The sequence below is a fragment of the Telmatherina bonti genome (genome assembly GCF_933228915.1).
Source record: "Telmatherina bonti genome assembly, chromosome: 13".
NCBI classification, from domain to species: Eukaryota; Metazoa; Chordata; class Actinopteri; order Atheriniformes; family Telmatherinidae; genus Telmatherina; species Telmatherina bonti.
In genome coordinates, this window is record NC_136611.1 from 27,400,104 (window position 1) to 27,421,286 (window position 21,183).

The 21,183-nt window shown below is 41.6% G+C and overlaps 1 protein-coding gene across 1 annotated transcript in view; it reads left to right on the forward strand.

Moving 5' to 3' along the window:
• Window positions 1-9,556: 9,556 nt before the first annotated feature.
• The window catches only part of citb (citron rho-interacting serine/threonine kinase b), a gene marked incomplete at both ends in the record, with an annotated part of 38,473 nt that continues 26,846 nt past the window's right edge, over window positions 9,557-21,183 (forward strand). Inside the window, 7 exons of the mRNA XM_079251707.1 lie at window positions 9,557-9,748; window positions 11,164-11,283; window positions 15,542-15,712; window positions 15,864-15,917; window positions 16,026-16,079; window positions 16,587-16,727; window positions 17,533-17,658. Coding sequence (XP_079107833.1) covers window positions 9,557-9,748; window positions 11,164-11,283; window positions 15,542-15,712; window positions 15,864-15,917; window positions 16,026-16,079; window positions 16,587-16,727; window positions 17,533-17,658 — 858 coding nt within the window. The remainder of the gene's footprint in view (window positions 9,749-11,163; window positions 11,284-15,541; window positions 15,713-15,863; window positions 15,918-16,025; window positions 16,080-16,586; window positions 16,728-17,532; window positions 17,659-21,183) is intronic.

A 21,183-nucleotide genomic window follows, 5' to 3' on the forward strand; every position in this document is an offset into this window, starting at 1 on the left:
TTGGAGACCCTTTGTTGTAGAAAGTGCCCATATTTCTGAAATAAATATTAAGAAATTAGGTTACATTGACTTTCAAGCATAACTTCAGAAACATTTTATAATAAAATGTTCACAATGAAGAAAAAAGAGAAAGACAAAAGGATGTAATTTATGATAAAAGGATGAAAGAAAGATTAAGATCATTTCGAAACGGAAGTTTAGATTGTTGTGAATACAAATGAAAGGTTTGGGTTTAAATGTACTTATCAGATTAAAATCCTCTCAAATATTACAGTAGGGTGGGGTGGTGGGTGGGATGAACATGAGATGAGGGTAGCAGGAGGAGTAAGGAGGTGGGCTTTGGTGATGAATGATTACAAACAAATCTTTAGAGCTGATAAACTAAGCACTAAAGAAGTGTGTCGCAGCCAGCTTGTCCACCAGAGCCCCTTTTATGGGCGGACGGGGGTCACACAGTGGATCATAGATGATTTCCTTAGAACACAGCAAATTCTCACTGCTTTGACAAAACTGCTAAGATGAATCTGTTTAGTAGCCTGGTTAGCCTTATTAGTCTCATATTGCCGGTTGTTGACAAATATCAGGAAGAAGAACATCAACACTGACATTTTATATAAAAAATATACAAAACAAATCTTTTGCAGTTTTATTCTGCAGTCATTTAGCAGACACTTTTATCCAAAGCGGCACACAGTTCCAGTAAATCTAATAGAAACCGTATTTATGCTGAACAATAAAGCAAAATGGGCATGAACATCTGTTGTAGTTGCAGGGAAAACGTGGTGACTCCATGAAGATTGTGATAATCAATGAAGGATGTGATTGTATCTAGCAACAAGATCTTTATAATAGTCAATAACGCCCTCTGCCTGAGGAAGAAAATATTACATTCCCTGAAAATAAGTAAACAGTTGTCAACATTATTCCACCTCACCTTCCCAAAAAGCAGCAGGCTGCTTGATGGTTCAGTGGTCCAAACTGATAAATGCTTGAAAAGCAGGACTCACATCATGTGGTGTTTACTCTGTTTTACACAGTAATTAGTTTGAGATTCCCTCAAACACAAGCTCACTGCACTCAGTGATTGTTAAGAATAAATATTTTGAGCAGCATCTTGAAGGTACTGGCTTTTCAGTGATTATGTAACATCATTTCTTAGTCAGACAGACCTGCTTTGCCTTTTTATTACCTAATATAAGGTTTGGCTTCATGTTATGTAACAAAATGAGGGTATTTAAACAACCAGGTTGCAGTATTTTTCTCTGGCAGTCGTATCCTTCCTTATATGTACACGACAGAAAAACCAGGATATAGGATGAGGCTGGTGTGACATGCTGCCAGTGGATGGCAGTGTTCATGTGCTGATGCTTCGGAGATGACTTGGAAAGCTCTCTGATGAGATTCTGCTCCGTCTGATCATTTGAGTTTTCTTCCGGTGAAAATGTTTACCATTGCTGTTTATATTTAGTACTTACGGTTATGTAGAACAAAAAATAATATATGTTTAAAAAAAACCTCCCACAACACAAGAATACTGTGCCAGTATGGTAAAAAAAAATCTGACTCTGAAGGAATCTGTAAGTAACTGTTCCAGTAGCTTCGATTACAGTAAGATCCCAGTAAAAATCGCTAGTAATTTTCCATCTTAAGGTCAAAATTAAGCAGTGATTGGTCTTTGGGAGATACAATACCTAGTTGCTAGGTAACATCAGGATTATGTGCTGTGCTTCAGCCCAGTACAACAAATGCAGTCCTTTTCTATTTCTGATGTCAGTAAATGATCATCTCTGAGACGTCATGCTTGACATGAACATCAACTTTACTGAGCTGACTTGTAACTTATCAACGTCAAATGAGTTGGGTTAGATGGAGTACCATGTTTTTGTATGCTGGTTACTCTAGCATGTTACATATCAGCTGTGAGGGTGTGAAAAGGTGTCTGGCTGAGTCGTCAGAAACTCTAGCAGCACGCTGCATTATGTAATACGATAAAAATAGATCTGTTTATTAAGCACAGCACATTTTTCCTTCAGAACGTTTAATGATCAATAGGGAAGCTCTACTTTGAAGCCTCCGTTTCTCTCCTCCACAGTTATGAATCTTAAGGTTTCTTTAAAAGGCTTAATGCATTTGTTATGTGTTTTTTTTCTGTGGCAGGTGATGACCTGCTCCGGGGTGAAGTCTCTAATTAGAGGCATCCTTCCTGGATGCGTGCGTGTCCAGACACACATTCCTCTTCAGATTTCAGCAGCAAATCTGCTTCTGTGAATCAAAGATGTCTGAAGCAACTGATGGTAGAAATGCGCATTGCTTCTGGGATGTGTGCAGAGATGCTAATTCAGGTGAAGAAGTAGAGAAGAAACGATGATGAGGATGGTGGTTTGATGGGATTCCAGGTTGGGAGAGTGCTGTTCTCACCTTTGGGACAGAAAGGCTCCAAACTGATATTTTATAAACTTATTTCTCATTAATCTGGTTCCTGAGCAACCCTTCAAAACTCTTCTATGGAAGTTTGCTGCCTTTTACAAGTCTTATTAAAACCAGTAAAAATGACACTTTCTTAAATTCTAGTTAGCAAACAGCCAGGCTTCCTTGAAATCTTTTAAAGTGGTCTTCAGCAGCACTTCTCTATCTGTCTGAAGGTCTGTCAGAATTTTCTGAGGAAATTTGGCTGTTTTTTTTAATTTCATTTTCAGTCCGGACTTTGTACCTGTTCTGTTTTAGTTTTAAACACTTTGTTACTTGCGGCCTGTCAAAAAGACCCATCTTATACTTCCATTTATTTAACCGCATTCATGAAAAAAAACTAATAATAACATATTTGGATAATAAAACCTTTTACTTTTGCACCATGAAGATGATTTCTAAAGGCCCTCTTGCTGAAAACATGTACCATCTAAGTATGATGCACAGTATGACCTCAAAAAGAAAAAGACATTCACTTATAGAAGACAAGCAGGATCTGAAAGGGATGTTCTTATGAAAAAGGAGCAAATCACTCAAAGTCCTTGCATGATTTGCTGATCGGGTGAGCCATCTACTGTTCATCCTGAATTTGTTTCCATGGAGGATTGCTGCCAAAAGGTAATTTTTAACTAAGAGAAACAGATCGAAAAACCCAAATGATTGAAGAACTAGACTGAAAATAAGAAGCAACATTGCTGATGGAGTTATGATCTTCCCCGGAGCCAACAACTCAACATTGTTGAAGCAATGTGGCATCATCTTGATAGAGAATGGAACAACCTACACCCAAAAAAGAGCTTTGGAAAGTCTGTCATGTGGTCTTCGTGTGGTTTCTGAATTCCACTTTGCTGAAGAGCAAAGCTGGTCATCCTGTATTTTATATTTATGTTGGAAAAGTTCTATAAATTCCTGGATCTAATTCCCATTTTCAGACAGAAAGTAAGAAATTTCGGCTTGTTTTGCACTGTACGGTCGATGAGTCCTGCCTGTCGCTGTCTGCCAGTGATTACTGTAACACCCATTGATTGTACAGTGATGTGTTTTCACCTTCTAAACATTTTGTCCCTTCTGCTTCTGATGGAGTTCTGCTTGCCAGGTTAGGCTCTGCCATCTGTTACTGAGTGTGTAATCTTTCGCTGAGTGTAGATTAAAAGTCAGTATCACAGTGACGTGTCACTTGGCTTATATTTGCATGAAAACAAGAAGTCTGAATTTGTGTGTCAGACACTGAGAACCTTGTTGGGTTGTGACATAACACGTGGTGTTATGTAGAGCAGGTTAAAAGTGTCTGGCATTTAATGAAGATGATGTTTTTATAAACTATGTCTGTGTAGAATGAAGGAATAGAAGTTCTGCAGGAGTGTTGCTGTCATTTTATGAAGGCTCTTCATTATGTTTTTCCTCCTGTTTGCTTGTAGATGTCAGATAAAGGCAGAAGTTTGACTTTATTATGATCGACTGCTGCCTTTCCAAAAGCTCAGAAAATTTCAGTGAGCTTAAAAATTATGCAACACGGTCTAAGTTGTCTCAAGAGACAGAAATGAATGTCGTTATTTGCAGCGCATCATAGATCGGTGTGATCAGTGGCTGCTGTGGCAGTAAAAGGAAAAGAAGAAAGATTTAGGGGGGTGGTGGAAAGGGTGAGCGGGGTGACAAGACGGGAGAGTGAGAGCTTACAGTATGCAATCACTGTTCTGCTGCATTACTCTACAATGCAATTTCTATGTCGTCCTCCTCTCCCTCCCTTATTCCTCTCTGTAAGCAGCAATCTCTGCTCACTCTCACTGCCTCGCAGCTCTCTGCACTGCCACCACGCATCTCTCTCTCCCATCGGCTCTACTTTTCCCCCACTGAGGATGACATCCCCAAATCTGATGAACCAGCGAAGCTCTCATTCTGGTTGGAAGCTACCAAGGGAGACCCCACATGAACGGGCTTACTGGACAAGGAGGTGCCGCGTCTAAGGAAGCTTCACAGGAAACCAGTCAGCTCTGCTTGTCTCTGGGTAAGTGTCGTACTCTTCTACTTAGAAACAAGACAAAAGGGGGAGGAATGAAGCTATGATCTTTGCTGAAGAGGTCTGAACTGTCACCATGCTTTTCTTTATCAGCATGTAGGAACTATGATTAAATAGACTGACTACAGCTGAGGATTTACAGAGCGATGAGATACAGTAACTGAGGTAGCGCTGAGCTTATGCAGCAGCTGGATCTCATCTATCAGAGCTGAGCAGAATTCTTGGTCACGACACTGAAATGCTGTGTCTTTGTTTGCCCGTCTCTCCCCATTGCTGTGTTTACTGAAGCACACACTCATACAGATTGCTATCATTCCCTTGAGTGACATTCAAACTCTCCCCTGTTTGTAGATGATCACAATAAAGCCACACCAAGTTGTTTCATTCCTCCAAGGAGCATGATTAATATATACAAGACTGACAAAGTTCCCAGACAAAGTTTATCTGAGGATGCGTCAGGCAGGGATTATTTTTTAGGTGATTTCTGCTCACTTCAAGCTTCCACCTGATGAGCAGCAAGTTGGAGGGTCCAAATCCCCTGTAGAAAGAAGGCTGAAATCACAGTGAAGCAAAAAGTAGAAGAAGATGAAGACTGTGGTTGGAGGAAAGTATCTCTATGGTAACAGCAGTTTTTGCCAAGGGTAGAGGAGAGGTGAATGAAGTTTGCTGCTTCTTCCTGGCATTTATTCAGCTGGATCAGGCACTACAGTACAGACAGGACTTTCTCAGGCAGAGCAAAACAGAATCATAATGAAGACAGGGAAAATAAGTAAAGATGTAGATCATATTTATAAACAGTAAAACAAATATCTTAATGAGTATGTTTTCATCTAAAACGCTTTAACCTCAGTCATATTGTCTGTTCATGTTTAACCTCTTGTTACCTGTTAAAGGAGGCAGGAAAAAACTATTAGATTGCTTGTAGGGAAAGAAATGCACCTGAGCACAGTCTGAGAGGAAATATGTCTCTACAGAACAGTGTTAATGCTAATGTGAGTAGTGATGGCAGAGCTCCACTGTTTCACAGACATAAGTGTCATTTTCCCAAAAGGCTTCTTCAGAAGCCCACACCGATCCCCGTTGTCATCAGGGCCTGTCACATAACGACGGGCTGGATATTTCAAGAGCTTTTCCAAGTGCCTGGTGTACTTTTACAGATAGTGATGTGCACTCAACTCAACCGCTGCAGATGAACACTTCAGTGACAGAGTGTTGGAGTGGCAGTCGCTGATGGTAAATACAAGTGTTTGCAGTGACGCCTTGTCATGTGGAACGGTGAGCGTGCAACAGCTGTGTGAGAGCTCAGGAAGAATAATGGCCTGAATTAATGGGATAATTAGCTGATTGGGTTGCAATCATGTATCACAACGTGTTTCACAGGATGCTCAAAATGATTTTTACCATAGCAACTGACCTGCTAAGACACTGGTGTTTGTTACTTTTTTTCAACTACATAAGGGTTGAGTATGTTTGGTTGATTTGAATTCTGGGATTTGTGGATAGATTGGTCTGGTTTTCATTCAGCTAAACTTGAAAACTATGAATGTCAGAAGGAAACTATGAAGCTGCAGACTCCTGGTTTGAATCATGGACTTGCAGAATTCTGAGGCACTCAGACTTTCTTGCACAACTCTGTTTCTAATTTGTTCTTGCCACAATGACATGCATAAAACGTCTCTTGGTACTTGTGGAGAGGATGGTCTAAGAGATCAAACTAGAGGGGATCAGATGGGAGAGAGAGTTGTTTTTTAGAGAGGTATCTGTGCCACTACAGCATTTCAACAGGTTTGTGATTCACTGCTGCCTACAGCCCATACAGTAACGTTGGCCGCTGGTCACCCAGACTGAATGTAGAGCAACACCATGACTAGGATGCAACCTCTCTCCACTCTCCTCCTCTTCAACAACTCTGACTCACAGCCCAGCACACATTATTCAACCCACGAAAAAGAGCTCCTCGACTGGGCTGGAAGCTGATGTTCTTCTGTTAATGTTGTTGATGAGCTCTCATAATCTAGTATTGTTCAAATGTTTCTGATTGCAGATGCTTGCACAGATTGCAAAACTCCTCTGTATGCTAGTGGACGTGTTCCGTTTAATACAAACCCGTCAAATCGGTGGTCCAACTGCCTCTTAAAGTGTTGTAATGAGTTGTTAAAAGTATAGTTATTAGTAATTGCTTTTGGGGAGTTAATTATTGCAGAGGAGGAACCCAGCTGCACAGTCTGTTAGCTCAGCTCATTATGGGCAGTCAGCTAGCTCTAGAATCTGGGAGGAAGACAGCCAGATCTGTTTCCCATCTGGTGCCTCATGCTAGGATGGCACCCCTAACCGCTAACTTTACCACTGGCTGGCTGCTGAGGACGTTTTCCACATTGTTAAGAAGTAAACAACACTAAATCATACAGCGTTGTCAATGTTTCAGCATTAAAGATGCATGAGATCCATTTAAGGTGTTTAAGACCTGCTAGCAGACATTAAGCAGAGCTAAAAAGGATTGTTGGGGGGCCACACCAACAAAAAACAAATTAGCTCATCTAAGCTACAGTATGTGACCACCAACAGACACTCATATGCTTTAACATTACATCTGAGCTACACAGTGAGAACATGGGCCACTGATTTCATGTTCTTACAAGCTGAGGATCAGCAGGGGCATGAGAAAGCTCACCTCCACTAACACTTCACTCATGCATCATCACTGATTACAAGCCACCTGCTCCGCCATCATGTCGTGCCAATAAAAGTGGAACTCCAGGCGTTATTGTGATGCAGCTTCGGCACATGCTGATCGGCATGTTGTGTCACTGAACATCTCAACCCATCATCTTTCTCAAGCTTTATGACTGCATCTGCTACATTTATGGGCAAATATTAGTAAACACCACATTAATCTGTGCAGAAGAAAAAAACAAGAAGCAATATGTACAATGGGTTTTTTTGTTGTTGTTGTTTTTGGAAGTACAGTCTTAGCAACAGTAAAAACATATTTTAGCCTGAGTTAAGCATGTTCCAGTCAGGAGGAGTGGGAGGTGAGCCTGTGCTTTTTATAGACATTCTCTATGTCGCTCATTCTTCTCCCTGCTTCTTGATCACAAAAGCTGCCAAATATATCCAGTGGTGGTAAAGGAGGCTGTTGTGTGAGCACGAGCAGGCTATTCATAGCCTCCACCGAGGGAGGAACTGATTGGTTGGGTCAGAACAGTATTGGTCCCCAGTTATTTACGACTAAACATCTAATTTGTGAACATTATATGTGCAATCATGTCAAACTGATACGTTTTTTTGTCTGAATGACAAGGTTTATTTATTTTTTAAGAGTCTTTAGTGGATGAATTTCATACATAAAAATGAGCTTTTATGTAATAATTCTGAGTCAGCCCCTCAGTTCTGAAGAGAGGCTCAGCAATTTTCTTTTATTTCTTTTCATATCTGCAATCATCCTTCTTTTTGCTCTTTCCTGTTCTGCAGATTAGTGACCGCATCCATCGACTCTAAAGAAAAGACCATCACCTTTGGAAAAACTTGATTACTTTTAAAACACATCACAGAGGGTAATTCCCGGACAAATGTCACAGGTATTACTCCTCTGATGGTAAGAGTTTGTTTCTAGAGGGAGCTAAACCAGCTGTCTTTCTGTCAATTCGACTTCACACTTTAGCCGAGCTGTTGTGTATTTTCTATGTTTCTTCTTCACATCACTCTCTGACTGTGGCGACGGCGCAGTCTATTAATAACGAAACAACCTTAAAAAGTACAACAGCTAAAATCATGTTTTGTGATTGTTTGCCAGACTTGATGACACACAGTAATGACCTTCTATATTTTCAGGCTGCACATGGTGGTGATGTGTTTGTGTGAGCATGTGTCTTCTTTCTAACTGTGTGTTATTTTTGTCATGCCGTGCACTAAGTGCTGTGACAATATGTGACTGTGTTGTCAGCCCTGCTGCCCTTGTGATGCTTTAACACCAGATGTAATACCAATGCTCACCAAACAAATACATGCAAAAACATGCTAACACATTTCCAAGCTGCAGGAACTTTGGGGTTTCATTTCATTTTTCTTCATTTTTCTCCTATAAAATTGTTTGTTTTGCAAACCTCACATGGGCAAATAAAATTAAACTAAATTTTATGCTTTTTTTTTTTTCTTCATCAACAATTTCATTGCATATCTGGAGTCTTAAATGTCTTTAAAACCTCAGCATCTTGATCTGAAATGACTGAATTGAGGAAATTTCTAAATGGAAAATCTATTTACAAGCATTTGTTTTTAAAACTGGTAGTTTTTCTCAGTTTTCAATAACTTGAATAAACAAGGTTGAACTGTTGTGAACTCAAGCGGGAAAACTAAACTAGAAACTGTGACAAGCTGCACATGGTGGTGATGTGCAGCTTGTATGAAATTCACTTAGTATAATCTAGAGTCACGGCTTAGACAAGCCATATAATTTTGTGATGATAGACTCAAGTGACTGTGGCTTATTAATTAAAATCAAGATTTATGGACATAACCTCTGTAATCTACATCCTTTAGCAGAGCTGAGCTGTCTTCAACACATCACTTACTGACAATTATCTTCCTCACTGGAAATTCAGATACATTTCTCATTTGAAGATCAATTAACTCATTTTCTTTTAAACATCACCATTTTTTTTTATTTATGTATTTGTTGTTTGTCAACATAATTTGGGTTTAGTTACGAAAACATTTTCTTTTTTGCAGTTTACATATACACTAAGTTGACAGATTGTATGTTTACAAAATAATGAAAATCTCTCCATTTAGACAAGATTTATACAGCTATTCCTGAGATACTAGATGTCACATGTAGATGTATGGAATGGCACCACATGCACCTCCACTGCACAATTGAGTCTTCAAAACATTTTAGATTTAGGTCAAATTTGAAATATAATATAATCACATCAACAGCACACAAAGGAACAAAGGAGACGGAGTTATGCAGTGCATGTTGAGTTCAACAATCTTACTAATCATCTCAGTTTGCTGCATGTAGCTTCTAATATTGTCCAAAGAAACCTGTCAAGTTGTACAAATTAATGCAGAATGGTTTTCTCTGGGAAGGTTTGGTCCATCCAGTGCTTCATTTTCCAGGTTGAGCAAGAGATTTCACTGGTCCAGAGGAAGATGTCTGACCTTGAGTCAGTGCTCCAGCAGAAAGACATAGAGCTGAAGGCCTCAGAGACACAGAGGACAATCTTGGAACAGGATCTGGCAACTTACATCACAGAATGCAGTGTGAGTGGATCCATACTTATGAAAATAGATGCCATTTAAATGGTTCAGTTGTTGATTTTTGACATATTGCTTGTATTTATATGTGACATGGCAGAATTGATTTTCTGAGAAATCTTTTACAGATAATCTCTGTTTTAAACAAAAACCTGAAACTATAATCAGGATTCAAGGTATTTGTCTTGAAACCTATCATGACTTTCATGGTGACTGCATGCAACTTCTTTTAACACTTTAATGCCAGACCCACAAAAAATGTTAAGAAAAGGCATGACAGATGTCATTATTTTAAGAGTCTTTTTTGGCCTTTTAGCACCAAAATACACATTTATTAGGAATATTTACCATTCAATACCATCTGATATGTCAAAATTATTAGTATAATTTTCTGCTTCCTGGTATCAGTTAGGCAGCAGAAGACAAGTATCAGATTTTGTTCAACTGGATTTTGAGCAAACTTTTTACCAACAAGCCCAACAAGTTCATTTCTTCTGTCAGCTATGCTGCTGTAATGGATTGATGTATGTGGTTTAGCATCATCTTATTAAAAATACACAAGCCTTCCCTGAAAAATACATTATCACAGGTTGATCTTTTACTATATGAGTAAAAAAGTGTTCTAACTCGCATTGTTCACAGATCAGTGATACTTGGAAAACCAAAGTTCACCAGAATCCATATTTGATTTTCTGCTTTGTCTCTTGCAGAGGCATCTCCAGATTACGTCTGATGTTGTTACACTGCCAATCAAAAGTTTGGACACACTTTCCAATTAAGTTTAATGAGAAAATATGTCCAAAATTTGGACTGGGAGTGTGTGTTTTGTAAAAGATTTAAAAAACTAAGAACTCTTTATGTTAAGGAATATTCCACCAGAATTTCTCTCTAAGGTACTCTTTGTTAACCCGATCATGTGACTAACCAAACTTAACTAGTGCAACCTGTTCCTTATGTTGTTTCAGTAATCAAGATATTTGTTTGTCACATGCTCTGTTATATACATACTAAAGCCTAAAGCCTATAATGTAACTGGAAAAACTGAATACCCAAACCCCCAGCCCAACCCACCCACCCCCCAACCAGACTTAGCAAATACATGAAAAAGCTAAGTAATAATAATATATTAGCCATTTGCTATTCCTATCCAAACTTTGTTTAAGCGTTTTGCTGCCACCAAATCAAATCCAGATGAGACCTTTTTACCATGAAACAGTAAAATGTCTGACTTTCAGCTCTGGATGTGTTTTCTCTTCTCTACTGTGAATAAACTGTTGCTTTCTGTGATGTGTAGATCATCACTTTCTGGTTTTATTTATGTTTTACACACCATCCCAATTTAAATGGAATTAGGGTTTTATTCACTGTGATGCATTCATTAAACTCAACCAAATGAATATATATATCTGTCCTGCTTTCAGAGCCTAAAGCGCAGTTTGGAACAAGCTCGTATGGAAGTATCCCAAGAGGACGACAAAGCGCTGCAGCTCCTCCATGACATCCGGGAGCAAAGCAACAAACTTCAAGAGATCAAAGAACAGGTAGGACAACACCTTGGCTATAACATACTGGAGGTCAGTGGATTGATACTTTATTCCTGATGTAACATAGTCAAAAATAAATTATTCATGAGAAGCTTGTGAGCACACTTTAGCAAATCATTATTCAGCAGCTAATGCTGTTAAATTAGATTTCATCAGTGTTTTCTTCATCTGAGTCACTTCATTAAACTTTGACCATCATAACATACAAAAGCTGCTCTTTCTGTTTTAAACCAGGACATTGTAACCCCATACTTTGATATTTGCACTAAAAGAAATATTTTTTTTATTTTACTTTTCATACCGAAGTAGATGACAAGTATCTTATTATGGCAGTCAGAAATAGCAGGTCAATTCACCGAGGCCGAATGTGTGGGTTGTAAGTGTTAATTAGACAAGCGCATGATGCTGGAGCCCCTCCTCGCTCTGTGTGAAGTCAGTATAATATTAAATTCCTAAAGCATGTGCAGAGATGCCACATGTTGCAGGAACCTCTTTATGTAAATGACTGTGATCACACTTCTTCTTTAATCCTCTGTAAATGTAATTGTTATTGTAATTTAATTATCTGGTTCAGTTTTATGTAAAAAGTACCAAGATTGAGACGCTGCTTGAGAAGTTCAATCACCACATAGTCTACTGTATATGAATTACTAAAATCAAAAGTGATGAGTATGAGGCATGCGAGTGTTTGTGTGAGCACAGTGTGACTGTGTTACATGACAGGCTGCCAGCTGTGAGCATTACGCTGCTTTATCAGAGGTAGTTTGGGAGAAAAAGAGCATAAAAATCACCTTGCTGTCATTACGCATCATTTAGCGAGGAAAAAAAAGGTAAAAAGGTTTTTTTTTTCAGCCTACACTAATGCTGGTTACCAAGCTCTGAATACATTGTGCAGTGGTTGCCATGGTGACGAGAGCCATATACCTAGAGTGTGGAGAGCACTGATGCAGTGGGCAGACTGTTGTGATGAGGTGCCGGGGCCTGAATGCTCATATTGTTGAGAAACAGTGTTTGTCCATCACTTTCTACATCCCCTGAGTGAAAACATGGATTTGTGAAAGATCATGATGCTGAGTTCTGCTTCTGAAAAGTGTGGCAAAATCTTTTCTTGCATTTAAAGGCATGACAGAAAAAGAAAAAATAAGCTCATGCTAAATAACTTTACAGTTCAGATTAAATGCTACAGGAGAAGTGTTATTGATCCCTTGACATCATCCTGATGATGTATTTAAAAAAAACCTGGGAAATTCAGAACACTTTTATTCAGTATTTGTAAAAACAATGAAATTAAAATAAAACTGAATGTCTCCAAGTTTTCTACAATCAGACTTTTGTTGGTCCACAAATGATGGAGTCATGTAAAACTCAGACACATGATTAAATGCAATTTCATGTAATCTCTTGCAATTTATGAGGCAAATGAGCTATATTTAAATCAATAATTTACATCTCAAAAGTCAAGCTCATCAGTCCAACGTGATTGATTCATATATCCTTTTGTTGATGGGTTGTTTTTTTTTGTTTTTTTTGTTTTTTTTTGCACCATGCAAATCACTTTTAACTTTTAAACACATGAGGAAGGAAAAAAGTAACCAAACCTGAGAGGTGGTTGGTCATCTTTACTGCTTCCTCTTTGGTCCCTCTCCAAGAACTCTGTAGCTTCATATTTACAATTAAAATAAAAAAAACAATATGTTGCACACACAGGCAATTTTTTACAGTTGACTCTCAAAGATTGCTGCAATACAGCCAATGAAGTTATAGAAATATTTTCTGGAAAGAGGCTGATAGGAAATATTAAACCCTGTTTCCTTTGTAACAGAAGTAGTACATACACACTGCCAATGTTTTTAAAGCAAAGAGAGTTGTAGCCTCAAATTTATGAGCATAGTTTCCTGCTTATGCCTCTTGTATTTCTCTGTGTTCACTTTGTTGCATCTCAGCAGGGTATTCACAGCAGCCAAATCCAGCGTTTCATCTTGAAATGCATCTGTCTCCCACGCTCTGTCATATGACTGCAGTATTTATCATTTCCATACAGAAGCCTTGCAGTGTTGGATCAACAAAGACTACCGCTCGTGGATAGATTTACTTCCAGAGACAATTAAGGAATCTGTGCTAAAGCCAGTAAGATCTGCAACCATTTACCAATCAAAAGATACTAAAACTATGACAGAAAACAGGGAGAAAATTGTTCATACACTTTCAGATGCACTTGAATGTTAAAGCAAGAGGATGATGAACTACAAAACCCAAATATTCCTGAAAAATTAATGGTGTTCTAGACATGTCAGGGTGTGAGATAAAAAAAAAATCTTCTTCACTGTTTCAGATCATAATCATAAATGAATAAAAAGCTGAGGCTTTGCAGTCATGAATAAATAGCTGATAATAGCATGGAAAATGTCTGGACATCGCATCCAAACAGTGCATTACTGAATAATAACTGATTACCAAATCTCTAAAGCTGCAGTTTGAATTGACAGCAACATGAGTAGATGTTCGAGCTGGCAGCAGAAACATTTTTTCACTGCATCAGAGATGCACTGACATTCTCTGCAACATAGCATATAATTCATTTTATAAGTACCTTTTATGATTACTGCAAATCTGCTTATTTAAAATTCATGTAAATAATTTCCTGACGTATGTAACTCAAAGATAATGTTATAGTCCAGTTCTGAATGTGCCTGAGATCCACATAAACATCAACAGGCCTGCTGATGTGTTGTTTGTGTTGTGTTGATCGTGTGACATAGGCTACATGTGCTTTTGCCACTCAGGACACATGTGGGGAGGGATTGGAGCAATGGGAGGGAACCTGCTGCACATAAAACTCTCTGCTTATAGATAATAGCACCAACAATTATAATAACTACCAGTCAAAGTTTCAGGCGCATTTTCCTATTGGATTTAGAGTGTATCCACCCCTTTGACTGGTTGTGTTTGTACAACTCATATTTGTTTTCTATAAAACTGATTTTTCTACATCACTGAGCTAATGACAGGAAACTGGTTGGTTGATTGTTCCTCTGATCATCAGCTCTGTTCTTTTATTCAGATTGCTGGTATCACAGGACATGAAATTAACCTTATTACTAAATCCTTACTGATGACATTCTTTCAATTTCATTGTCCGAGTAGTCACTATGTTGCATAAAATGCAGAATTTGCAACAGAGAAGGAAGAATGATTTAGTCAATTTCGGATTTTAGCCAAATGTGTGAAACATTGAAGCAAAGGGTGTCCAGAGTTGGCCCCTGAGGGCCGCTGTCCTGCAGGTTTTCAATGTTTCCCTGCTTCAGCACACCTAATTCAAAATAAGTTTATCTAACAGCCTATGAAGCTTAACACAGTGCTCATTCATTTGAGACAAGTGTTTTTCAGCAGGGAAACATTTAAAACCTATGTAATCGTGGCCTTAGAGGATCGAAGTTGGGCACTGCTGATCTAGGGTGACTCGCTCGCAGACGTTCAAAACAATATCGATAACTATAATTTTAATATAATAAAACTTCACAAAAATAAGAAACATTCAAAACTTGTTACCTTAGAAATACTTTGTAAAGCTCTCCTTCATTTTACTTTTCCATATTTCACTGCCATCTTTCTACAATAGCTCAAAAGGGACAAACCAGACACTACAGAGCAGACAATGTTCTCACAGAGTTTCAGTCATTATGAACACATGGATACAAAGGAGGGTGAAAAAAAGTCTTTTCTCAGGGTTAAGATTTGATATGTTGTATTTTATTAAAAGTGTGGTTCAAACATGACCCATACTAGTCCCGTTAAACAGATAAAATAGGATTCAAGCTGAGTTGTAGTGAAATAAAGATCAGTGGCTGGTGATCATTTCTCTCATTTTCCCTACATAAATTACATCCTCTCAGTGGCTCGGAGTACAGAATTGGGGGCAGTGGCTCAGCATCATGTCTGACGCTGTCTGCTTAACTTCTTCTAATCTGTTTTGGCTGAGCATCGGTCTCTGGATGTAGACGGATGCTACTTCCTATTAGACTGATGGACAGGCGCATGTGCCCCACATGAGGTAGTTGAAATTACATCTGTTATGCTGTGAGTGATTATTGTTTAACTGACATGTAAGTGATACTGGCATGTTGACTTTCTGTTGCTCCACTCTTTTTCTGTCGCACTGGAACCTCATCAGCAGCATTTTTGCTGTTATCGTGAAACTTTCATTTATGTTTGGTTGGTCTTCTGTCCTCCGAGCTAAACTGTTGCCTTTGTACAGGAATATCATGCTCAGCTGGAGGAGATGCGAGTTTCCGTCAGACAGCTGGAGGAGGACCTGTCTGCAGCCCGTCGCCGTAGCGACCTGTATGAGGCTGAGCTGAAAGACTCTCGACAAACCAATGAGGAGCTGAAGAGGAAATCTGCAGACTACCAGCATAGGATACAGAAGGTCCTCACTGTTACTGAAGCTCTAACTTATTCATGATATGTTAAAAAAAAAAAAAAAAAGGACATTTATGTCTGTCGGACCAGTGCTTACAGTTAAAAAGTATTTATATGACACTGAATAAACGGATTTAAATGAGGTTTTCTCTTCACAGGCCAAAGAACAAGGCAAAGCAGAGGTAGAGGAGATGGTTGCTAAACTGGAGAAGGTACTTTATCAAGATGATCTAATATTATTTAACTGTTTAAGGAGTAAAAATGAAAAAGATTAAAGGTTTTCTTTTAGCCAGTCAAAATGATGACGTTTTTCTTCTCAGGCCAGTGCTGAGCAGCAGACAAAGATCCAAGACCTACAAGAGAAGCTTGCCAAGGTAGAATATATTTGCTGGGAAGATAAATGAATAATTTATGAGCTTCTGCCTACAAAAACAACAGCGGTTAACAATTTCAGATGAATGTAATAATTCTCTCTACAGCCTTCCTGACTTTCTTCTCCTGGAATCCCTTTCTATTCAAGTTTGTGGTCAAAGAACAATTAAATCATCTTTTAACAACAGAGTTGGTGCTCAGTAGACGAACAGCTTGCCTCATTACTTCTGACTTCTTTCTTAGAAAAGAATATTTAAAAGCACCATCTATTTTTCTGATTTAGAATGAAGTTGTGGTGCTGATGTTGAAGGACCCATTTAGCTCTTCTTTTGATCCACACAGACAGGTTATTTAACTAGTATGCAGCAGGTTGCTGGTTTAGGGGTTTCAGAGAGAATTTCCAGTAGTTTTAAGGATTTATTATAAATATAGACAGCCAATCTATAAACAGTAAAAATTTTATAATATATAAAAAGGTATTGGTGACTCATTTGTGCATATCTTTTCAGGCGTTGAAGGCCAGTGCTGAGGCAACTGACCTTCTTCAGTCTATCAGAGTAGCCAAAGAGCGCCTGGAGCGAGATCTAGAGAGGCTTCAGAATAAGGAAGACTCCAGCGACAGCCTGCGCAGGCGTCTCCGTGAGACTGAGGTACTTTCACAGCTCTGGTCTCTTCCACTCAGCCATACACTTGTCTTTCTATCTTCTGTCTGCTGCTCCTCAGAATGCTGTGTATTAGGTCATTTGTTGCATTGCGCTGTTATAAAACTCTGCAGTGACAGCAGCGCATAAATAAATCTGCTTCTGGCCTCTAGACAGCGCAAAGAGCACATATGTTTAATTTTGAATCTTGTGATGAACACTTGTTGTGACCACATGACAGCATGAGACTTTCCCAGTCTGTGGACGTGTCTTGCTGACCCATTTTTGTAAGTCCAACAGGTTAAAACTGTCCATTAGAGCTCATTAATGGATGGATGGAGGTCTTTTACGTCTAAACTGAGACTTTGTGCTTCGTCTTTTGATTTAATAAAAAAGCTTTAAGTAGTAAATGTCATAATGAGGAATATTTGAACATACCTGAGCCTTCATCTGCTCACCACAATGTGTAAGTGACAACCAGCAGGTGAAACATTCATCAGTTTCAGCCTGAACACAAAAGCAGCACTTCTGTTTTATTGGTTCCACCAGGTTTAATAAGATCTGCTTTATTTGTGAAGTGTTCTTTGAAGAAGGAAAGATGTGTCAGTTTAATAAACGCTACAGGTCAGAGCTTTAAAGCCTCTAACATCATTTCACATTAACACAACTGAGCTTTTAAAGACCACTGCAAGAAATAATAAGAATATAACTATTGCTGACATGTATTATTAACAAAACAAGTGGACTTTTTCACAACTAAAGCAAACTTCACTGAACTTAGTCAGGTTTTGTGAAGGACTTTTCTTGTCTGCAGGATGGAAGGAAGACTTTGGAGAACCAGGTGAAAAGGTTGGAGATTGTTGAACGCAGAGAAACGAAGCTGAAAGATGAGCTGCAGAGCAAGGCCCAGCAGATTCAGCAGATGACAGATAAGATTCTGGTAACCCATCTTTCATCTCATGTGCAGGGCTAAAATAATCGGAGGAGGTGTGAGATAAACATAGCTCATTGTCATCATTGCAGAGGAAGTGTGAGATTTCATAATAACTTGGGGGAAAAAAGGTCAGCTTTGTCATTTACTATCTTTACAGACTATCTTGAATGTTAACTCATATATCTATGTACAAATAGGACACAGCACGGTAAAACCCCCTTCACAGCTTCAATGTAGTCATGAAGACCCTATATCTTGTTCATTTTTCTGCTAATTTCTCTACATCTGATCAGATAAGGCACCTATTATTCCAACACTGTCACGGCTTTGCGTTTGGGTCCCATTAGTCAACAACCTTTATAGCTTCTCCAAGCTTCTGGCTTTTAAATGTCTCACAAATGTTTTTCATGTGTCACCACAAAAGCAACCAGTTACTTCTGCACTTTGTAAATGACACTGACATTTTTTTCTGTTTCATCTTTGAACCAAAAGCAACATTTTGCTGGAATGATAAAAACTTTTATGAAGTGGCCTTTACAGGGTTGTGTTTCAGGCCAGCCTTTACATGCTTGCACCATTGTTGCTCTCAATGATCCATCCATCCATCCATCCATCCATCTTCTGCCGCTTATCCGGGGTCGGGTCGCGGGGGCAGCAGCCTAAGCAGGGAAGCCCAGACTTCCCTCTCCCCAGCCACATTTGCCAACTCTGCGGGGGGGGATCCCGAGGCGTTCCCAGGCCAGCCGAGAGATGTAATCCCTCCAGCATGTCCTGGGTCTTCCCCGGGGTCTCCTCCCCGAGGGACGTGCCTGGAACACCTCACCAGGGAGGCGTCCAGGAGGCATCCTGACCAGATGCCCGAGCCACCTCAACTGGTTCCTCTCGATGCGAAGGAGCAGCGGCTCTACTCTGAGCCCCTCCCGGATGACTGAGCTCCTCACCCTATCTCTAAGGGAGAGCCCGGCCACCCTGCGGAGGAAACTCATTTCAGCCGCCTGTATACGAGATCTCGTTCTTTCGGTCACGACCCACAGCTCATGACCATAGGTGAGGGTAGGAATGTAGATCGACTGATAAATCGAGAGCTTCGCCTTCTGGCTCAGCTCCTTCTTCACCACGACAGACCGGCGCAGAGCCCGCATTACTGCAGACGCCGCACCGATCCGTCTGTCGATCTCACGCTCCATCCTTCCCTCACTCGTGAACAAGACCCCGAGATATTTAAACTCCTCCACTTGAGGCAGGACCTGACTCCCGACCCGGAGAGGGCAATCCACCCTATTCCGGCTGAGGACCATGGTCTCAGATTTTGAGGTGCTGATTCTCATCCCAGCCGCTTCACACTCGGCCGCGAATTGCTCAAGCGAGAGCTGGAGATCACGACCAGATGAAGCCAACAGGACCACGTCATCCGCAAAAAGCAGGGACCCAATCCTGAGGCCACCAAGTCGGATCCCCTCAACCCCTCGGCTGCGCCTAGAAATTCTGTCCATATAAGTTATGAACAGAATCGGTGATAAAGGGCAGCCTTGGCGGAGTCCAACCCTCACCGGAAACGAATCCGACTTACTACCGGCAATGCGGACCAAGCTCTGACACCTGTCGTACAGGGACCGGACAGCTCGTACAAGGGGATCCGGTACCCCATACTCCCGGAGTACCCCCCACAGGAGCCCCCGGGGGACACGGTCGAATGCCTTCTCCAGGTCCACAAAGCACATGTAGACTGGTTGGGCAAACTCCCATGCCCCCCCCAGGACCCCAGAGAGGGTATAGAGCTGGTCCACTGTTCCGCGACCAGGACGAAAACCACACTGCTCCTCCTCAATCCGGGATTCGACTATCCGGCGGACCCTCCTCTCCAGGACCCCTGAATAGACCTTACCAGGGAGGCTGAGGAGTGTGATTCCCCTGTAATTGGAACACACCCTCCGGTCCCCCTTCTTAAAAAGGGGGACCACCACCCCAGTCTGCCAATCCAGTGGTACTGCCCCCGATGTCCACGCGATGCTGCAGAGGCGTGTCAGCCAGGACAGCCCCACAGCATCCAGAGCCTTAAGGAACTCCGGGCGGATCTCATCCACCCCCGGGGCCTTGCCGCCAAGGAGCTTTTTGACCACCTCAGCGACTTCAGCCCCAGAGATAGGAGAGTCCACCCCTGAGTCCACCAGCTCTGCTCCCTCATGGGAAGACGTGTTGGTAGGATTGAGGAGGTCTTCGAAGTATTCCCTCCACCGACCCACAACGTCCCGAGTTGAGGTCAGCAGCTCCCCAGCTCCACTGTACACAGTATTGATGGAGCACTGCTTCCCCCCCCTGAGCCGCCGGATGGTGGACCAGAATCTCCTCGAAGCCGTCCGGAAGTCTTTCTCCATGGCCTCGCCGAACTCCTCCCATGCCCGAGTTTTTGCCTCGGCAACGGCCGAAGCCGCATGCCGCTTAGCCCGTCGGTACCCATCAGCTGCCTCCAGAGTCCCACAGGCCAAGAAGGCCCGATAGGACTCCTTCTTCAGCTTGACAGCATCCCTCACTGCTGGTGTCCACCAACGAGTCCTGGGATTACTGTCACGACAGGCACCAACGACCTTGCAGCCACAGCTCCGGCCGGCCGCCTCAGCAATAGAGGCACGGAACACAGCCCATTCGGACTCAATGTCCCCCGCCTCACCCAGGACATGTTCGAAGCTCTGCTGAAGGTGGGAGTTGAAGCTCGCTCTGACAGGGGACTCAGCCAGACGTTCCCAGCAGACCCTCACAACACGTTTGGGCCTGCCAGCTCTGACCAGCTTCCTCCCCCACCATCTGAGCCAACTCACCACCAGGTGGTGATCAGTTGACAGCTCCGCCCCCCTCTTCACCCGAGTGTCCAAGGCATGTGGCCGCAGGTCCGACGATACGACTACAAAGTCGATCATTGAACTGCGGCCCAGGGAATCCTGATGCCAGGTGTACATATGGACACTCTTATGCTGGAACATGGTGTTCGTTATAGACAATCCATGACGAGCACAGAAGTCCAACAACAAAACACCATTTGGGTTCAGAGGGGGGGGACCATGCCTCCCAATCACTCCCCTCCAGGTCTCACTGTCATTGCCCACGTGAGCATTGAAGTCCCCCAGCAGAACAATGGAGTCCCCAGAAGGAGCACCCTCCAGCACTCCCTCCAAGGACCCCAGAAAGGGTGGGTACTCTGAACTGCTGTTCGGCGCATAAGCACAGACAACAGTCAGGACCCGTCCCCCCACCCGGAGGCGGAGGGAAACTACCCTTTCATCCACCGGGGTAAACCCCAACGTGCAGGCACCAAGCTGGGGGCTGATGAGAATGCCCACACCTGCTCGGCGCCTCTCACCATGAGCAACTCCAGAGTGGAAGAAGGTCCAGCCCCTTTCGAGGGTACTGGTTCCAGAGCCCAAGCCATGCGTCGAGGTGAGTCCAACTATATCTAGTCGGAACCGCTCAACCTCGCACACAAGCTCAGGCTCCTTCCCCACCAGAGAGGCGACGTTCCACGTCCCTAGAGCCAGC